General features: G+C 42.1%; 1 protein-coding gene across 2 annotated transcripts in view; it reads right to left on the bottom strand.

The window, feature by feature from the left end:
- YIPF7 (Yip1 domain family member 7) overlaps nt 1-21,511 on the bottom strand; it is a 262,496-nt gene that overhangs the window by 51,334 nt on the left and 189,651 nt on the right. For both annotated transcript variants that reach the window (XM_069201757.1, XM_069201755.1), the window contains one exon: nt 17,199-17,344. In XM_069201757.1, the coding sequence (XP_069057858.1) occupies nt 17,199-17,344 (146 nt within the window). The remainder of the gene's footprint in view (nt 1-17,198; nt 17,345-21,511) is intronic.

Raw genomic sequence — 21,511 nt, 5'->3', positions numbered from 1 at the left:
AAAGCCCACAGATAGATTACAACAGGCCAAAGCGTTTGCACGCCCGACCTAATAAAATTGAAGTACAGTTAGCTGGAAAATGCCTTTCCATGGCAGCTGAGGTACGTAAAAAACGCTTTTAGGTGTATGTTGTGTGCATGCTTGTGGGTGAGAGTGTGTTTATGTGAGAGTGTATGCAAGTGTGAATTTGTGTGTATGCGTAAGTATGTGTATGAGTGAAAGTGAAGGTTAAAGGACGTGTGATGTCACTTTCCCTACCCCTGGCATTTCAGTGAATTGAAGTCCAAAGGTAAGCAGCGTTAGATGTCTCATTTTTTAAGTTAAACTCACATCTCTTTCAGACCTCTGTTTTTATGCAGTCCGTGCACGGAAAGCATGCTGCATCTGCTCAGTACATCAGAGACGCAAACAAAATGAAGTAAGAGAATGCAACTCAATATTCATCCCTGTTTGCCCTCCCTCACAAAAAACACTTCCACTTGTATTTTATTGTATGACGACATCAAGCCAAATCCTTCACGGCAATATCGGCAAAGATTTCTTGGACCGTCAGAGAGTAAAAATGAGATGAAATTAGGTATATTTCTTTAATGCTCCAGGGTCAGCAACCATATATTTTTTTCAAGTGCACAGTGCTGCCAGATGTCTTTGCAAATCAGATCAGAAAATATAAGAAACGTGTTTTATTCCATCAGTATGATAAACAGAAGCGATGCTTCTTCTGCAGATCCCAGGGAAATGGGAGAAGGGAATATTAAAAAAAAAACTCCCAGAACCAAATCTATTTTGTACTTTCAACTTTGAGAGGGAGGGCCGCTTTCGACTTCCGGACTCTGTGGAATAATGTTCTAAGCCCATAACAACGATTTTTTCTACTACATTTGCAAGATAGCTTTTCTCCTAACATGCATCTCACCTTTTAATTCATTGCAAGTGACTTTATAATCTGATCTGAGTTTTTGATAAATTTGTTTTGTAACCTAAACACTCATGACACAATTGCCGTACAATAACATATTTTGAAAGTACACCACGTACAATGTCAATTCACTTGTGCCATCTTTGTTCTGGGTATTTGGAGGAAGTATATGCAAATAGGATACGATTTTAATGGGAGATGTTGCGCACATACTAAAGCACTGCAAAAGGCGTTTCTGCATACGTCCTCTCACATTGCTATGGAATTAGTAGACCTAATATGTAACATTTCCTTATAAAGACTGACATGACATTTTCTTTTCAATATTTCTATTAGTCAACAAACACAAATACTTACATTTTATTTAACATCTTAGCTGCTGGGCCTGCCCCCGACCCCCCTCCTCGTGCTGAGCCCTTTTTTGGCTAGTTGGGGTAGTTCGCGCTTAGGCCTTCATAACTTTTGTCCACATAAGCTATCCACCCCAAATTTGCGTCTTTTTTTCCAACATCCTAGGGATTCTAATGGTACCCAGAGTTTGTGGTTTCCCCTGGAGGAGACCAAGAAATTAGCCAAAACACAGTGAAAATTTCGTTTTTTTCAAACAAATTGGAAAAAAGGGCTGCCCAAGAAGGCTTGTGTTTTTTTCCCTGAAAATGGCATCAACAAAGGGTTACTGGTGCTAAAATCACCATCTTCCCACCTTTCCGGAACGGGCAGACTTGAATCATAAAACCACATTTTTCAACACAATTTTGGCATTTTACTGGGACATACCCCATTTTTACTATTTTTAGTGCTTTCTGCCTCCTTCCAGTTAGTGAAAGAAATGGGTATGAAACCAATGCTGGATCCCAGAAAGCTAAACATTTCTGAAAAGTAGACAAAGTTCTGAATTCAGCAAGGGGTCATTTGTGTAGATCCTACAAGGTTTTCCTACAGAAAATAACAGCTGAATTAAAACAATATTGAAAGTGAGCTGAAAAAAACAGCCATTTGTCTCAACGTTTTACTCTGTAACTTTTTCCTGGAATGTCAGATTTTTTAAAGCAATATACAGTTACATCTGCTGGACTCTTCTGGTTGCGAGGATATATAGGGCTTGTAGGGTCATCAAGATCCCTAGGTACCCAGAGCCAATAAATAAGATGCACCTTGCAATGGGTTTTCATTCTATACCGGGTATACAGCAATTCATTTGCTGAAATATAAAGAGTGAAAAATAGGTATCAAGAAAACCTTTGTATTTCCAAAATGGGCATAAGATAAGGTGTTGATAAGCAGTGGTTATTTGCACATCTCTGAATTCCGGGGTGCCCATACTAGCATGTGAATTACAGGCCATTTCTCAAATAGACATCTTTTTTACACACTGTCTTTCATTTGGAAGGAAAAAATGTAGAGAAAGACAAGGGGCAATAACACTTGCTTTGCTATTCTGTGTTCCCCCAAGTCTCCCGATAAAAATGGTACCTCACTTGCGTGGGTAGGCCTAATGCTCTCGACAGGAAACGCAACATGGACACATCACATTTTTTCACAGAAAACAGAGGTGTTTTTTACAAAGTGCCTACCTGTGGATTTTGGCCTCTAGCTCAGCCGGCACTAGGGGAAACCTAGCAAACCAGCGCTTTTTTTAAAACTAGACACCTAGGGTAATCCAAGATGGGGTGACTTGTGGGGCTCTGACCAGGTTCTGTTACCCAGAATCCTTTGCAAACCTCAAAATATGGCCATAAAAAACACTTTTTCCTCTCATTTCGGTGACAGAAAGTTCTGGAATCTGAGAGGAGCCACAAATTTCCTTCCACTCAGCATTCCCCCTAGTCTCCCGATAAAAATGGTACCTCACTTGTGTGGGTAGGCCTAGCGCCCACGAAAGGAAATGGCCCAAAACACAACTTGGACACATCACTTTTTTTCACAGAAAACAGAGGTGTTTTTTACAAAGTGCCTACCTGTGGATTTTGGCCTCTAGCTTAGCCAACACCTGGGGAAACCTAGCAAACCAGCACATTTTTTAAAACTAGACACCTAGGGGAATCCAAGATGGAGTGACTTGTGGGGCTCTGACCAGGTTCTGTTACCCAGAATCCTTTGCAAACCTCAAAATGTGACCAAAAAAACACTTTTTCCTCTCATTTCGGTGACAGAAAGTTCTGGAATCTGAGAGGAGCCACAAATTTCCTTCCACCCAGCGTTCCCCCAAGTCTCCCAATAAAAATGGTACCTCACTTGTGTGGGTAGGCCTGGTGCCCGCGACAGGAATAGATCACACAACGGTCAATGTTGGTCCTTACATGAGGCAGCTGTTGACCCTGGGGTGATCCATTCCTGACGGAGGCACTAGGTATAGGCACTCAAGTGGGGTAGTATTTTTATCAGGACAGGTGAGGAATCACTGGGTGGTAGGAATTTTTTGGATCCCAGCATATTCCTGTAGTTTGTGTGACAGAAATGCGAGAAAAATTGAGTTTTTATTCAACATTTCAGCTTTGCAGGGTATTCTGGGTAAGAAAACTTTGGGGAATCCACACAAGTCACACCTCTGTCGACTCCCCCGGATGTCTAGTTTCCAGAAATGTTTGGGTTTAGTATGTTTCTCTATATGGCCGCCGAACCCGGGACCAAAAACACAGGTGCCTGCCTTACAAAACCAGTTTGTTTTGTGATAGATAATTTTGATGTCTCCACAGTACGATTCGGGCCGTGGAATTTGAGGCTGAACTAAATTGGGGAGCTCCCAAGAGAGCACTCTCTCTCTCTGCTTGCTGCTGCAGTCACCTGCTCTCTGGGTTGGGCTAACCCACTATTACCCCGTTTGCACAGACTGTGCTTGCGAAGGGACAGCAGGACTGTCCTCATCACCTCCCTCATAATTTACTGGAAGAGGAGTTATCGAATGGGACTCCTCCAACTGAAAAATGACTCCCAGAGTCTGCGCCATTGTCCTATCCCTCAGATGCTGTCTCAGTATCTGATGTCTCAGTTTCTGATCCTATGTCAGAGCTGTCCTCTATAACCCGAGTGACGGCAGCAGTCATCCATCAAGATGCCATCGCTGCTATTGGCTAAACTGTTGCTCTAAAACACTAGCCTACGTAGACAGTCACAAAATCAATGGTTTCTGTGAGATATGTGCAACAGTAGAGGCCACCTTACATGCGCTTCTTCCCTCAATCAGCACGTTCTTTCAAGACACTCAAAAAACACCTTGTCACATACCATTCGTCACAGTCTTTAGCACCTCCTGCGCACAGTCCAACAATCATTAGTGGTGCTCCCACTCCCTCCTCCTCGGATTCCCTCATTACCACCCAGCAAAAGTGCCCTTCATCTCTCCATAGCCGCCCCCCAACCCGCACATACATTTCATTTGTATTATAGCGCATGTAATGGCAGACTTTACTAATGTACTCAGCTATTTGACATAAAATACAGATTTGCTCTTTGCAGTAGGCATATAAACCTTCTGCGCTTCTTTATGGCACTAAAACTGCCACTAGACAAAAGTCTGATCCTTTTGTAGCAGAAACAGAATCACAATACTCACTTGACTTTTTTATTGCTGCCTAAAAGCTACAGTTGAAATGCGTCAGTTGAAGTATGTGCATTGCTTTGAAGACGCAAGCTGCAACTGCAAGACAACTGGTGGCATATATATATATATATATATATATATATATATATATATATATATATCTACATAGATATATCTATATATATAGATCTATATATATATAGATCTATATTTTTTTTGTAGTTGTATGGTTTCCTTGGGGGCCAAAATGGCCCCCAGGGAAACCCTACAACTACTAAAAAAAAATATTGCCCCAACAGGGGGTCGCCCTGCCCACGGACGACCCCCGGTCCATTTCTTTTTTTTAATTTTTTTTTTAAATAAAATTTAGCCCCGGGGGTGGCGCGATCGAAAGTGATCGCGCCCCCCCCCCCCCCAGGGGACACCTACCTTTTTTAAAAAACATATGCCCCCTGGAGGGGAGGCGGCCCGTTTTCGAGGGGGCCGCCCCCCCCAAGTGAAATCCCTGGTGTCTAGTGGTGTTTCCTGGCACCGATCGCAGCTGTGCTGCGATCGTGGGCCAGGAAATACTTTCAGGAAGGCCTCGTAAGAAAGGGGAGAGTCTCCCCTTTCTTACGAGGCCTTTCCGAACGTGGGGAAGGCTGTTTGGGGCCGTTTTCCCCATCGGAGCAGGAATCGGCCACGCGGCATGCTGACGTCAGAAAGAGGCGGGTGGGGGGCGGGGGGAGACACGGAAAGGCTTCTGTGTCTCATGGGGTTAAAAAAAAAAAAACGCACCCGAGGATTTATTAACCCCTTCCCTGGTGTCGGCCACTGGTCGTGACCCGCACCAGGGAGGTAGTGTGGGCGTCGGCCAGTGGCCGACACCCACATCCAAGGGGTTAAAGTTGCTGCAATTATTAGAGGTGTGTAGCAGCCAGAGGAAATGTGAGCAGTATGGATGTTTGAGTAACTCATCTTATTCTTGTTGACAGAGAGGTGCCACAGAGAATATGTATTATCTGACGTGGTGAACGTTGAGTTAAGACGTAATCTGTGAGTGATTTGTGGACATAAAACCCAAAGGCAGTTAACTCTGCACATTTAATAACATAATTTCTTAAATTCTGTAAAAATCAGCACTTTTATGGTAGATCCCAATAGAGATTTGTTTGAAATGGCACTTTTTCCAGGGTTATCCCCAAACGTTTTGCCTTATTCCTCCTATTTGTTCAGATCTGTTTTTCTGTTTTACTGTCTCTGTGCACTTTACCACTGCAGATCAGTGCTAAAGTGCAAGAGCTCCCTTTGTAAATTGTAGTGATGATTGGTTTACCCATGATTGGTACACCTGATTTACTGGTAAGCCCCTATTAAAGTGTGCCAGAGGTGCCCATGGCCTGTAAATCAAATGGTACTAGTGGGCCTGCAGCACTGATGAAGCCATCCACATGAGTAACCATGTAAACATTTGTCAGACCTGCCACTGCAGTGTCTGTGTGTGCAGTTTTAAACTGCCATGTTGACCTGGTAAGTGGGTACAAACCTTCCCTTGCACTACATTTAAGTCACCCCTAAGGTAGGCCCTAATTAGCCCCATGGGCAGGGTGCAGTGTATTTAAAAGGTAGGACATGTACTGGTGTGTTTTACATGTCCCAATATTGAAATACTGCCAAATTCGGTTTTCACTATTGCAAGACCTATCTCTCCCATAGGTTAACATGGGGACTGCCTTTAAGTATCTTCTAAGTGCAATTGCCTATTGGGAACAGATAGAGAAATGGAGTTTGGGGTCTCTGAACTCACAATTTAAAAATACATCTTTTGGTAGAGCTGGTTTTTAGATTGCCTGTTTGAAAATGCAACTTTTAGGAAGTGGGCTTTTTCTTGCTTAACCATTCTGTGCCTCTGCCTGCCCATGGAATCCACGTCTTCGTCAGACTGACAGTTGGCCTGTTTGTGAATTCCCTCTAGACAGTGACACAAAGGGTGTTGCGGTGTGTCCTGCATATCCTGATGAGTCTTCCTGGGCTTGAGTGGGGAAGGGGGAGCTGACACCTGCACCTGAAAGGGCTGTGCCATCTCCAAACTCCTGAAATGTGTCTGGGGCCAGGCCTGGGCAAGGCAGGATCTTGTGAACAACAGAGAAGGCAGAAATTAGTATAAGTAGTGGACCCAAAACCCCAGACTTTCAGAACAATTCTGGATCAAGCGGAACCTCTGCCAAGGAGAAGAGCTGAAGAGCTGGAGGAAGAGTACTGCCCCTTTGCTATGTGTACTTTGCAGGGCTGGCCTGCAGCTGCTGCTTCTGCCTTAGAGAGGAACAAAGACTGGACTTTGCTGTGAGTTCTGCTTGTGAAGTTTCTCCATGGGCTTGAAGTAGAGCTTGCCTCCTGATCGAACTCGCAGGGATATCAAAGACTTCAGGTTCACCTGCCTACAGCACTGGAAACTGTGTTTTGTGCTGCAACAGAACAAAAACCACCACAATGCTGTCAACAATGCAGCTGCCTGCACCGTGACCTGATGACGATGCACAGACCCATGCCCACTTCACACCGCAACCCTTGTCTCACAGACGCTGCCACCTGATTCCCTCACTGAGCAGCTGCTTGCACCGTGACCCATGAGTCCCACACTCCACATTGCCTTGCTCACATCGCAGCCTTGGTACCCCCAACAGCGACGCTCTACACTGACACCGACACCGTGCCTGCATCGTGGCCTGAGGACACTGCTCATGAGGTACACAAAACACGACCCATCCCGCACCACAGCCCCTGTCCACCGACGCCAGCACCATCAACTACAGCAATGACGCCACCTGCACTGCAAACTGGAAACACCGCACTTCGCACTACCTTGCTTCACACCAGGGCCGTGGTTCACCTACACCGCAGGATGCCATCACCGAGCCGCTACCTGCACCATGACCTGTGGGCACCGCACATCGCACATTCCCACTTCGCACTATAGCCCCAGCGCCAGCAACGCCAGCGCTCCTGACTTCATCATCACCCCGGAGTTCGATCTCCAACGCATGTGACTTCAAGGGCCCGGTGACCCCTACACCGACCTACAGAACCTACGCCTGCTGACTCCAGCGACACCGCACTCCGGAGCTCATCGCGAGGACCACGATGCCCTGCATTTCCAAGATAACGCGACCCCGCGGTCGGCCTGGACTGTTGAGTTTATTGTTCACAACACTGTGATAGCCCCAGACGGAGCTATTGACTTCAAGGAACTATTTTTTTAAGTAATTCTTGCAAAATTAATACCATTTATTACTGTATGTTGGATTTTTCTCATTTTGGTCTTGTTTTATACAGATAAATATTGGCTATTTTTCTGATGTATAGTGAAGTGGCAAAGAGTGGCATAAACTTGAATAGTGTGTCATAGAGTGGCGTTGTGCAGAGTGGCACAGAGTGCAGCAGAGTGGAGTAAAGTAAAGTGGCATAGAATAGAATGTACTGGCATAGAATGGAGAGGCATAAAGTAGAGTGGCATAGACTAGAGTGGTGTCAGGTACAGTGGCAAAGAGTGGAGTGAAGTGGTGTGGAGTAGAGTGGTGTGATGTTGTGTAGAGGGGAGTGGTGTGATGTTGTGTAGAGGGGAGTGGAGTGGCATTGTGTGGAATTGAATGTACTAGATCAAAGTGGCATAGAGTAGACTGGCATAGAGTGGTGTGGCTTAAAATAGAGTGGAGTGGAGTGGTGTAGTAGACAGGTGTAGAGCACAGTTGTGTATAGTGGGGCGGTGAGAGAGAGGTACAGTACAGTGACATAGAGTAGAATGACAATGAGTGGGGTGGAGTGGAGTGGCATGGAAGAGAGTGGCAGACAGGGGAATGGTATGTGGTGGAGTACAATAGAGTGGTTTAGAGTAGAGTGGCGAATATTAGAGTGGCAGGCACTGAGTAAAGTAGCATAGAGTAGAGTGCTGTAATGTGCCACAGAGTGGCACTATGTGGAGTAGAGTGGCTTGGAGTGGCTTAAAGTGGCACAGCGTAGTTGGCATAGATTAAAGTAGTGTTGTGTGGAGTGGCATAGAGTGGAGTACACTGGAGTTGCATAGAGGAGAGTGGCATAGAGTGTCATGGTGTAAGTGGCGTAGAGTGGAGTGCCATATAGTAGAGTAGAATGGCATAGAGCAGAGTGGCGTGGAATGGTACAGAGTAGAGTGTAGTGGTGTAGAGTATCATAGAGTGAAGTGCAGTATCACAGAGTGGTGCAGATTAGAGTGCCATAGAGTGGTGTAGAGTGGAGTATCATAGAGTGGAGTGGTGTGGTGTGGCATGGTGTGGAGTGGCTAGACTACAGTAATGTACAGTTAAGTGGTGTAAAGTGGAGTAGAGAGGCATAGAGTGGAGCAGAGAGCAGCAGAGGAGAGTAGAGAGGAGTGGAATGGAGTGGCATAGTTTGGAGTGGAGTGGCATGGAATAAAGTGATGTTGAGTAAAGTGGCATAACATCGAGCGACCTAGAATTGAGTAGAGTAGAGTGGCATGGAGTAGTGTGGCACTAGGTAGACTGCTATAGAGTACAGTGATGTCCAGCAGCATGAAGTGGCGTAGAGTGCACTGTGTGGAGTGGAGTGATGGAGAGTGGAGAGGCATGGAGCAAAGCACAGAAGAATAGAGTATAGTATAGTGGCAGAGTAGAGTGGAATGGAGTGGTGTGGAGGGGCGCAAAGTAGAGTGTTGAAGAGTAGAGTGGTGAAGAGTGATGTAGAGTGGAGTGGCATTGAGTGATGTAGAGTAGTACAGTTGTAGGTGTAAGTAACTAAAGCATTAATAGAGACAGCAGATAGGGAGAAAGAAACTTAAATAAAAAGCTGTATGTCTGTCTTAAAAGTGTGAAGTACATTGCATGTCGAGGAATAACACAGAAACGCTTATGAAATAAAAAATAGTCCACTGCTAAAAAAACAAAAATGAATAAATACGAGGAAGAACACATGTACTTGATCCATGTTCCAGGGAGGAGCTAACACAAGCAAGGAAGGTAAGTCTAGGGGAGCTAAGCAATCGAAAGATTGCAAATGAGAGTGACAACAAAAACATTAATGGTATGCTGTGGGCAGGCTGTAATCCCATTGAATTGTAAACAATACATCTCGTATTGTGTAGGCAAGATAGAAAAATGAAGGTGCATGAAATCAGCAAACTTCTATTTGTAATTTGTAAAGGTATGAATCAATGGTTTGCAACAGTGGCCTCACACCAATACAGTCTGCAAAGGGGAAGCCTTCACTGGAGCACAGCTTGGCCTTTAGGAATCATGTTGGCTGCTATGGTGGGAGCAGGTAGTGATCCAGAGGACCACTGCCTGCTATTGTAGATATGCTTTCACACCACATTTTTTTAAGCAACCAAAGTCTCTTTACATTCCATGGGATGCTAAAAAAAGTTTTTCCATTTGGAAGCGCAAATGCAGGGTTGGAGGTCTTTCCAGATGTGCTTTTGCAGCCAAATTGTGATTTGCCTAATTAATATTCATAAGGTAGCTTGTTTTGCAACCCTCTGCAAATGTACAACTTCATGTGTGACCTATTAGTGCATAGGTAGAATCAGAAATTGCATCCCCATTTACAAACCAGTCAGTGTGCAATTTGTATATCCATGATTTGCAAACTGAGATGATACATCTCCACCCATTCTTCTGAAACCTAGACCCATTAAGTGCTGCAGATAAAGGTCTGCAAGTTTAATCTGCCATGAGAAGACCATCACACCTAGCCACCTGATGAGAAGGATTTACACCAAAATGGCTCGCCCTGGTTATATGTGAAGGAAATTTCGATTTTTAGGGATTTCCAGCATATGCATAGAAGCATACGGAAGTATAGACTCACATACAGACATTGTGCACAAATAAGTTTGCATTTACATAACACATTCTGTTATTATTTCTCCACAAGGAAAGTAGGTTTCTCTGCAGAGAAACCTTTATGAAATATGGGATTACTTTTTGCTATTTACTTTTCTACAACTGATAATATACTTTTGCAGGACTTAGTATATGCACAATCATTTAGTCAATTACAAAGGTGTATTGAAAACGAGAAACCAAATGGTTTCATATTTGGCAAAACGGATGATTGCTCGGAAGCCACTAGATTGCCAGGATGTGTCTTGATATCTACTAAAACTGAGCTCAAAATTCAATTTTACATGAGTGTTGTATCCAGCATGTCTTTTTATTTCACTTTTGCAGGTTCTTTTTTTTCATCCATGTTTGTTACTTTTCCTGTCTTTCTGTTTCTCATTCTTCCCTCCTTCTGTGACTTTCTCACTCTTGCTCTGGTCTACAGACCATTTCAGGTAATAAGTTCATAAGGGGCTGTGGCACATCAATACAATCTGACAGATAGGAACTAGTTCCATATAGAGCTTGAAAGGATGCAGTTTAAGTTTTGTGTGCAGGCTACAATTAAAATCTTAATAATGCCACAAAGCGCTATGGTGATATATGTATTGGGCACTATGGGCCATTTAATGTAATCCTCTAGCGAGGTGGATCCATTGGTAACATGCATAACAAGTTGAAGCTGTTTTACAAGCCTGAGATGTATGTTATATATAACAAAATGTCTGACTGGGATCCATGTCATACTTCGAAATAGGCCAAGGATTCATCTTGAAGCTTTTACCTACTCGGAAGGATGGATTCCATAGGAAAATAAGAGTAAATGTCTGTAGCGGATCCATGTAATTCACTTTCCTGTCCTGAGTTTTGTAAAGAGGGCCTGCTAGGCATGTACACCAACATATATGTTAAATATGTTCCATTGCACTAGTCCCTCCTTTCTTCGAGTCTTCTTTGGGTTTGTATGGCTTCCTCTCACATGGGCTCACTCCTGAGCCAGCAAGAACAATAATTGTTTCACGCGTTCTTATTTCACAGACCTGGGTTGCATTCTCTCATATTGCATTAAATATCACACAAAGCACTGTGGTAGATGAAATTTACTCACAACTTGGTTGTTTTGCCATTCAGTTTATTCTACTTAGTCAATTATTTTATCTGTCAAGTGCTTGTTTGATCACTACTGATAATATCCTGATATGTGTTGAATGGTGTTTGCCCTTCATCAGAAAATATTACTCCTTCCTTTCAGTAGTCCTGGCTTGCCATCTATTTATAACTGTGGTGAAAAACCAAACGTAGCCTGGTGTGTCCCACCAGCTCCATAAACAGGTTGACTTCCCTTATTCACGGAAGGAGTGTTAAATAAAGATTCACAGGTGTGGTTCACACTCTCATGTGTTGCCCCATTGGTTCAGCAACATGCTATTGAAGATGCTCCTGAATGAACGATAGCAAAGCTCTAGTTGTATGTTATGGCAGTTGAAACAAAGAGAAAGAAAATACTTGTCTAGCTACAATTGCATGTTAGGCATTGCCTCAGAATAAGACAATGAAAAGGACGCATGCTGACAGCACAGCATGACGTGGCTTTTCATTACTTCAGTTGGATCTGAAGGGACACAAGAATCTTAATGGGAAAAAGAACACTTCTATATGCTGAATTCAGAAAACAATAAAAAAAAAACATGTTTGGTTTTAATAATGTGACATATGTCACTGCAGTGACTAACAAGGATTCACGTTCCTGACTCATGATAGTGACACTTAATGGCAGCCATACATAAAATAGTATGCCTTAACCTCTTTAGTGTGGGCGTCCCTGGTGCAGGTCACGACCAGTGGCCGAAACCAGGGAGGGGGTTAAAAAATACCCCAGGAGACACGGAAGATCTTCTGTGTCCCCTCCCAACCCCCCACCGGCCCCTTTGTGACATCAGTGCACCACAAGGCGCGCTGACGTCACTGTTTTGTTTTCTCCATCGGAGCGGGAAGCGGCCACAAGGGGAAATGGGGAAAAGAGCGCCAAAAGGCCTTCCCGATGTTCGGGAAGGCCTCATTTGAAAGGGGAGAGACTCCCCTTTCAAATGAGGCCTTCCTGAACCAGTTTCCTGGCCCTTGATCGCAGCACCAGGAAACCCCACTAGACACCAGGGATTTCACTTGGGGGTGTCGGCCCCCTCTGCGAACGCCCACCCCGGGCATAATTTTTTCTAAAAGGTAGGTGTCACCTGGGGGAGGGGGGCTCGAGAAATTGACAGGGGGTCGCCTGTGAGCAGATAGATATATCTATAGATGTATCTATCTACATAGATAGATATATCTATATAGATAGACATGTATATATATATAGATCTTTTAAGAGCAAAAAGGAATTGTAGTGAGCATAGTGACTTCGTGGTAGAAATGCAAATGATGAAAAAGAGATTTTTGGAAAGAGGTTATTCTGACAAATTAATCGATAATGTCTCTGAAAAAGTTCTACCATTAGATCGAGAAAAACTGCTAATATCACAAAAGTGTATGAATGTGGAAGTTAATGAAACGCTCAGGTTTATTACAACTTTTAACACTCAAGCATGGGATGTCAAACGTATTTTGATGAAATATTGGAATATCCTTCAAACTGATGAACATCTAGTAAACGTGGTTGGCCAACAACCTCAAGTGACTTTCAAAAGATGTGCATCTTTGAAGGATCGCTTATGTAAAAGCCGAATTCAATCACCTCAGGCCAATGAAGAGAGTACTGTTCAGGGCTTTTTTATATGTGGCAAATGTAAAGCTTGTAGAGGCAGTAAAAATTACCGTAAAATCCAATTATCTAAAAATACGGCTCCCTTTACCATTAGAAATCACGTGAACTGTAATACTGAATTTTGTGTCTATGCCTTGGGCTGCCCATGTGATAAGTATTATATTGGCAGCACGATTCATAAAGCTAAAAAGAGGATACTAGAATATATGAGAGCTATAAGTAATGAAGACAAATCATATCCAATTGCAAGACATTTTGCTAGCACACACCAGAAAAACAGGGATTTATTGAAATTCTGAGTGCTAGATAGTATTCCAATGAAGATAAGAGGTGGAAATAGAGAATTGGAACTTAGGCAGTTAGAATCTAGATTCATTATTAAGTACTCAACCATCTCTCCTTATGGTTTTAATCAAGATGAGGAACTTTGGGTCCATCTTAACCCTGTTTAAATTATAATAAGAATTTTCTTTAAAATAAGCTCTTATTGAGGATTAATCTGATATATAGAACTAATCACTTATTGTCCATTTTTGTTTCCTATGTTTGCTTATACACATATATATATATATACAGTATATATATATATATATATATGTTTTTCTGTTCTTTTCTCCTTTTTTAAATAGGTATTTCAGAAATAATATTGAGGTGTTGGTGAAATGCAAGGAGCTATTATATCTTAATATCATAATTTACATATGAGATAAGTATTAGGATGCAAATTTAGAAATAATGTTATACTACAATATTGCATTGTGTTTATCAGAGAATTAATGAATTCTAAATTTGGTATATTGAGTATATTTTGAATTATGTTTATGTTTAATTATGTATAAAAATAATATGTTTAAATATGAGTAGACATGTCTGGGTCTCGGACATTTAAATGCATGGAAAAGCAAAGATCGGTTAGATCTGTGAACAAGGAGTTAATTCTCCGAAACGCATCAGAAAGAATTCTCTCTTCTTTTGTTTAAGTAAAGCACGTTCTTTTGCACTGAGTCCTGGCCTATTGCCTTTCATCGCGGGGTACTTATTGTGTGATGATTTGATAACGTTGGATTGATATATGAGGGGTCGCCGTCCTGCCTGTGACTCACCGTAACAAGAGGCTGGAGTGAAGGCGATGATCGTTGGAATATATAGATCTATATATATGTATATATATATATATATATGGATCACTTTTGTCAATGCGTGTGTGGTTTCCCTGGGGGCTGCGATCTCCCCCCAGGAAAACCGGACCCACATATAAAAGTGATCTACATGTATGTATTGGGGCATTTCCTGTCACGGGCACAAGGCCTACCCACACAAGTGAGGTACCATTTTTATCAGGAGACTTGGGGAAATGCTGGGAGGAAGGAAATGTGTGGCTCTTCTCAGATTTCAGAACTTTCTGTAACCGAAATGTGAGGAAAATGTGTTTTTTTGGCCAAATGTTGAGGTTTGCAAAGGATTATGGGTAACCTGGTGAGAGCCCCACAAGTCACCACATCTTGGATTCCCCTAGGTGTCTAGTTTTAGAAAATGGACAGGTTTGGTAGGTTTCCTTAGGTGTCAGCTGAGCTAGAGGCCAAAATCCAGAGCTAGGCACTTTCCAAAAAACAAGTCAGTTTTCAATGTAAAAATGTGATGTGCCCATGTTGCGTTTCCTATTGCGGCCATTATGCCTACCCACGCAAGTGAGGTACCATTTTTATCAGAAGACTTGGGGGAACACAGAATAGCAGAACAAGTATTATTGCCCCTTGATTTTCTCTACATTTTTTCCTTACAAATGTAAGCCAGTGTGTAAAAAAGACGTCTATTTGAGAAATGCCCTGTAATTCACGTGCTAGTATGGGCACCCCAGAATTCAGAGATGTGCAAATAACCACTGCTTGTCAACACCTTATCTTGTGCCCATTTTGAAAATACAAAGGTTTTCTTGATACTTGTTTTTCACTCTTTATATTTCAGCAAATGAATTTCTGTATACCCGGTATAGAATGAAAACCCATTGCAAGGTGCAGCTTATTTTCTGGGTACCTAAAAATCTTGATGAACCTACAAGCCCTATATATCCCCACAACCAGAAGAGTCCAGCAGACGTAACGGTATATTGCTTTAAAAAATCTGACATTGCAGCAAAAAGTTACAGAATAAAAACATGGAGACAAATGGCTGTTTTTTTCAGCTCAATTTCAAAATGTATTTATTTCAGCTGTTATTTTCTGTAGGAAAACCTTGTAGGATCTACACAAATTACCCCTGGCCGAATTCAGAATTTTGTCTCCTTTTCAGAAATGTTTAGATTTCTGGGATCCAGCATTAGTTTCACACGCATTCCTGTCACTAACTAGGAGGAGGCTCAAAGCACAAAAATAGTAAAAAGGGGTTATGTCTCAGTAAAATGCCAAAATTGTGTTGAAAAATTTGGTTTTCTGATTTAAGTCTGCCTGTACCTGAAAGCTGGGAAGATGGTGATTTTAGCACCACAAACCCTTTGTTGATGTCATTTTCAGGGAAAACAACACTAGCCTTCTTCAGCAGCCCTTTTTCCCATTTTCTTTTTAAAAACTAAATTTGCGCTGTATTTTGGCTAATTTCTTGGTCTGCTCTAGGGGAACCCACAAACTCTTGGTACCCTTAAATTCCCTAGGATGTTGGGAAAAAAGTATGCAAATTTGGTGTGGATAGCTTATGTGGACAAAAACGTTATGAAGGCCTAAATGCGAATGCCCAAAAAAGGGCTCAGTACTGGGGGGAAGGCCCAGCAGCTAAGGGGTTAAGCAACTCACTCACATTGGCAATGGAACATTTTAAACAATCTGTATATTTGGTTAATTGGCTTCCTTTAGTTAATTCCAGCATTTGGAGAGGACAGATTTGCAATCTACTTGCTTTTAAACCTCGCCTGTTGAACAGCTTTAAGCTGACTGTAGACGAAACCCTTTGTGGACTTTTATCAAAAACATACAATGGGGCTACTGCCCACCACGTGTTTGCCATTGATTTGCTTTACTGTCACTCTTATATGCTTCCTTCAAATTAAATGACTTGCCTTCCTCTTCTTGTATTTAACCTTTTACTGGAGCTTAGCCTTAAACCATATTTCTGATTGGCTGACTTTCCTCCTTCCACTGCTCACATTTAGGGAACTACTGTTTTCTTTTTTTATTAAGCACTCCATGAACACATATGTATTTGTTTGATCTCTGGTGCTGCTTCCTGAACCCTTATTTACCCGCACCTATAATGCTTCCCCTTCACACAAGCCACACACCCTCCTTCGTTGTTCCACCCACCCTATGTGGTTCTTAAAATGACTTTCACTTAGGTTTTGTTCAGGGTCCTGCAGCAGCCATTTTTCTGCCAGTTCACGCCATACTCCAAAGAGGGCATTTGTGCTCCTCCACTGATCCCTCAACCTCTACGTTGCTTCCTCATGGCCAGTCCACCCCTGCCCTCATAGTACTTTAAAAAAAATTACATTCTCTTTTGCTGAGACAGGCAGTTCCCATTTGCTGCAGATCTGCCACATACTGCCAAGCGTGCTCTTGCACTAATCATATTTTACTATTTCCCGAGCCAAGTGGTGCCTACCATCCTGGATCGGTAAATATATAAAAAGATACCATTCATATCATTCTGTAGGCACACGCCTGTATGGTGACCCATGCACGCACATTCCTCATCACATAAACTCAAACATACGGAATGAAGCAATATCTGGCAACGGTCTCTTTAACCTTCTTTTTCTGTTTTTGCCAATGCTGCAGAACATCAACTAAGTAAAACACTGTCAAAGCCAACAGGTCAACAAGGCAAAAACTATTAGTTTGCCTATGCTTGCTATTCTTCGCAATCTGTAAGCTAGGTTATGTATTAAAAACAAAAGTTGGGCCCGCCAAAGAAGAGCTCACTCGTTTCCTGCACGGCATAATGATAGGCAGAATTAATGTTCATCAAAAGAAACTGTAGATACGTACTCTACACTATTGTTACAAGATGTACTCGTGAGTTGCGAAATAAAATATTTTAACTGCATGAGGTTTAGTAATAAGGCAGTAAAATCCATTTACACAAGACTCATTTAGCAGTACATCAGGAAAGAGTAATTGAACCGCTCTCATACAATACCAGTAGAAGCGTAGCTCCAAGGGCCAAACAGAAGAACATGGGTCCAGTCAGGTCGGTCTCATTCATAATGCTGCCATCTGCTGGCTTCAGAGGGTTTAGAACTGTCAATGTCTTTTGCCAAATGTGATCAAAATTGATTCCTAGTTCTGAAGTGAAAATAAGCCACTGTTGTTAGAATATGAGAATTTAAACAATAACAGGCAAAGTATTCGATACAGAAGTGACAAAAAAACAAACTGCTTCTTCAACAACATAGTCCGTTCGTTGTAACTTTCACTAGGGCTTTTTCAGTGTTCAAATTTTTTCACAGAATCAAGTCAAATGGACAGTTTTTCCCAGTGCTGATAAGGCATTGTGTCCCATTTACTTTCTCGGATCATTCATTTGCATTGTGATTTTTTTTCTGTATTTCTCATTGCCGGATCCCGCCTACTTTTTGTAGTAACTTTTCTCCACAGGTATGATAGGATCCCATTAAAATTTGAATGGAGCTGGTAAAACGACAATGGTGGCCATTAATCTTCCTTTGGTTTTTCTTTTAAGTTACCAAGTAAGGAATGGACTAAGAAATGTGTCACTTTCTGACCCCATATCTGCTTTCCCTCAGCTAGCTATGATGTGGTTTAGAAAAATAGCTGATGTTAGAAATGGGGACTCTAGATGGCAGTGGTTTGCACCCTGTCCAAGTAGGGACCCTCACAGAGCTAAGATAACCCCTGCTCACCAACTTTACTTGGCTGAAGCAGTCATGCATATCTCAGAGGCATTATGTAAAATATTTACACACACAGTAACAGTGAACACACTACAAAAGGACTCCAGAGCAGTTTAGAAAACAGCTAATACTTATCTGAATGCAACAATACCAAAACAACAAAAATGCAACATACACAAGCAAAGATATCACTTTTAAAAAGTTGCACAGAGTCTTAATCCAGAGGAATCAATGTTTGTCTCTTTTTAACACAAAATACCGGGGATGCGTCAAAAACAAGGATGATGTAGGACGCAGAGGAGGTGATGCGCGGGAACACAAAGCGATGTGTCAGTTCCTTACTGCGTAGGGGAGGTGATGCGTGGGCTCCTTACTGACAGGGGAGGTGATGTGCAGATTCTCTCCTCGCAGGAGAGAAGGAGAGGTCGCTTCCTTACTGGCACAGGAGTTATGTGTTGGTTTTCAGTCATGCAGCCTCTGTTCCTTGCTGCGGTTTGGAGTTGATGCAAAAATGGCACCCAGGGGTGATGCGTGTAAAAATCCAGACACACGGGGATGATACAGCCGTAGTGGAACAGGTGCTGTGGTGCCCCAATGCATAGATTTGTTTCCTCAGAACACTAGTTTTTGTTTCCAAAGGCCCAGGGACTTGATTTGGCACCACTTGCCAAGTCAGGACACTCAGAAGAAGAATCCAGATACTGACTGACGAAGCGTTTGATGTCCCTGAGACTTATAAGAGGCGGCAAGCTCAGTTAAAGCCCTTGGAGAACCTTGGAAAGCAGGACTCAGAAAGCAAAGTCCAACCCTTTCACTCCCAAGTCAGAAGCAGCAAGTCACAGGTCAGCACAGCTAAGCAACAGGCACAGTGGCAGCCCCTCCTATGGCATCTAGCTTTTCTTCCTGGCAGAATGTCCTCAATCCAGAAGTGTTCTGAAGTTGTGGTCCCAGAGGTTCAATACTTATACTAATTTCTTTCTTTGAAGCAGGCAAACGTCAAAGGAAAGTCTGTGTAGTGCACAAAGCTCTGCCTTTCTTGCCCCGGCTGCAGACATACTCCTAGGGTTTGGAGATTGCTTTGTATGAGGACAGGAACAGACCTATTCAGGTGCAAGTGTCAGCTCCTCCCACCACTCTAGCCCAGGAAGACCCATCAGGATATGCAGGGCATACCTCAGCACCCTTTGAGTGTCTGTGAAGAGTGAATTCACAACCAGCCCAACTGTCATCCTGACCCAGATGTGTATCCCACAGACGGCAGAGGCACTGAATGGTTATGCAAGAAAATGCTCACTTTCACCAAAAGATGTATTTTTAAATTGTGAATTCAGTGACCTCAAACTCCAGATCTCCATCTGCTCCCATTGAGAAATTACATATTTGAAGGCAATCTCCAGGTTACCCAATGGAAGAGTTAGGCCTCGCATTAATGAAAAACAAATTTAGCAGTATTTCACAGGACATGTAAAACACACCTGTCCTACCTTTAAAATACATTGCATCCTGCCTAAAGCCAGCAAAAATGAAATTCAGCACAGGATCAAAAACAGGAGGTCAGAAGCAAAAACAACTGGGGGTTGACCCTGCAAAAAGGGCAATTTTCAACAATAGGTTTTGGGAAATGTACGGTCTGTGGCGATCACAATTAGGCTGAATCCAGATGAGATGAGCCATTATAACAAACCATAGGGAAAAGAGAGTGGAAGTAGATTCTGGGCTAGGGGATGTTGGAGATAATTGCAAGGGTGTATTTTGTGGCTTTCTATGCACCCCAAGTGTGGGCTAGACAGAGAATCCATCTCAGAAAAATTCTTGAGATATGAGTACATATCCTATGTTGACACAAGACTATGTCAAAACAGTATTAGGGCAGGAAAATGTATTTTTTGTCCAGTTTCAACAGAAAAGCAGCGGAGCTCCAATTACATTTGGCTTCAACTGAAACCTACTTATAAATAAGTAAGCTGTACTTTTTCCATGAGCCTTCCATACTTTCCATCACTTCCTTTATAGCTAGGTCTTATTCAGTAAGAGCACATACTTATACATGTGGACATCCATAAATGTCATGATGACTGCCATCCAGAACCCCAAACTCTTAAACAGCAACTGGTTAGTACAAGTTATATGTTTTCACCTTCAAACTATGTCAAGAAAAGCAACATCTCCCTGTTTTTAGGTACTGTGCCAGAACTAAATTGAGCAGCAAATCACTTGCCTCAATGTTATGTTTGTTATGTTATGTGATGTTTATTATGAGAAATTCACTTGCAGTACAGATGATAGTGAGGGTTTAAAAAATTAATTAGATTTTGCGTCACTCCCACAACACTCTAATCAAGATATTCTCAAACCTATGCTGTAGAACAAGAGCCTCTTTGAAGCGACACATGTAAATCTTAAAATGTAACTCTTTATAGATGCTGGATGATACAGAAAACAACAATCACAAATCAAAGGATTTTAGTGATAGATAACAGTAAAGGCAAGTGTGCAAATAGTTATCTATTTTAACTTAGTACCATTATACAACCAACCAATGGTGAAAAGTGGAACAAAAGAGATCATTTTCATTTATAATAAAATATCAATGACACCTTGTAACTCTGGTTTCCTTTTGCACAAATTAAGTGGTACACAATATCATAAGTATGCCAGTTTACTCAACAGGTGAAAGCCTACCTTCAAAATAAACTTATTCATGTAATTCAGTTCACACTGGTACAGGCAGATCACACATACTATTAGACAGGGTAGCACAGTCTTGGAGCAGCTCATAAGAAACTCACAGTGAAAAGTGAGATCAAGAAAAAGCCAAAAGCAAGACAAAGATGATGTCTAGGGATAAAGAAGGTTGAGTGGTTGTTAGATCCACATAAGTACACATTGATGCACTCGGTACAAAAGAGTTCTCACATGCAAGTGAATAGGGAAACTCACTGTGCTTATTGAATTGATGATAATAAATAGTAAGCAAGCAATATGAAGCACTAGTGAAGGACACTGAACTCACATTTTGTAGCCACCTCGGATGAATGTGTTGACTCTCCCATTATGCAATCATCAGTTTGCAGGATTACATTAGAGGAAAGATGCTTAGCAGCTATGTTCATATGTACTAGAGAAGTACTGTGTATAAGAAACACACTACAAAACTGGTAAAACATGCCTACACATCACATACTATATATGGTAGTCATTTATTATAACTTCTCTGTTTATTGAGTTGACATATTATGTTAATGAGTCATTTTACATTTAATTCTGATTTCTGGAAGTATGGCAAATCAAGGCATGGCAAAGAGAATAGTAAATTTAACCCCTCTGAAGACCAATGCTTTCCCTGCTATTGCATGGACTGGAGTGGGCATAGTAAATCTAACCCCTTCAAACTCCACAATTGTCATCCCTGCGGCCCTGTTTGGAGTGCAAATAATAAATGTACAACCTCCATTGCCCAACACGTTCCCTCCTGTTCTTTACAATAGAATAGGAATAGTAAATTTAAACCCCCTCCAGAGTCCAAAAGTTTCACTACTGTTGTGCTGGCTGGAACAGAAATAGTAAATCTAACCGCTTGGAAGTCTAACACTTTCCC

This window comes from Pleurodeles waltl, chromosome 1_2, assembly GCF_031143425.1.
Source record: "Pleurodeles waltl isolate 20211129_DDA chromosome 1_2, aPleWal1.hap1.20221129, whole genome shotgun sequence".
In the NCBI taxonomy this organism is placed as follows: domain Eukaryota; kingdom Metazoa; phylum Chordata; class Amphibia; order Caudata; family Salamandridae; genus Pleurodeles; species Pleurodeles waltl.
This window is presented reverse-complemented; position numbering and strand designations above follow the sequence as displayed.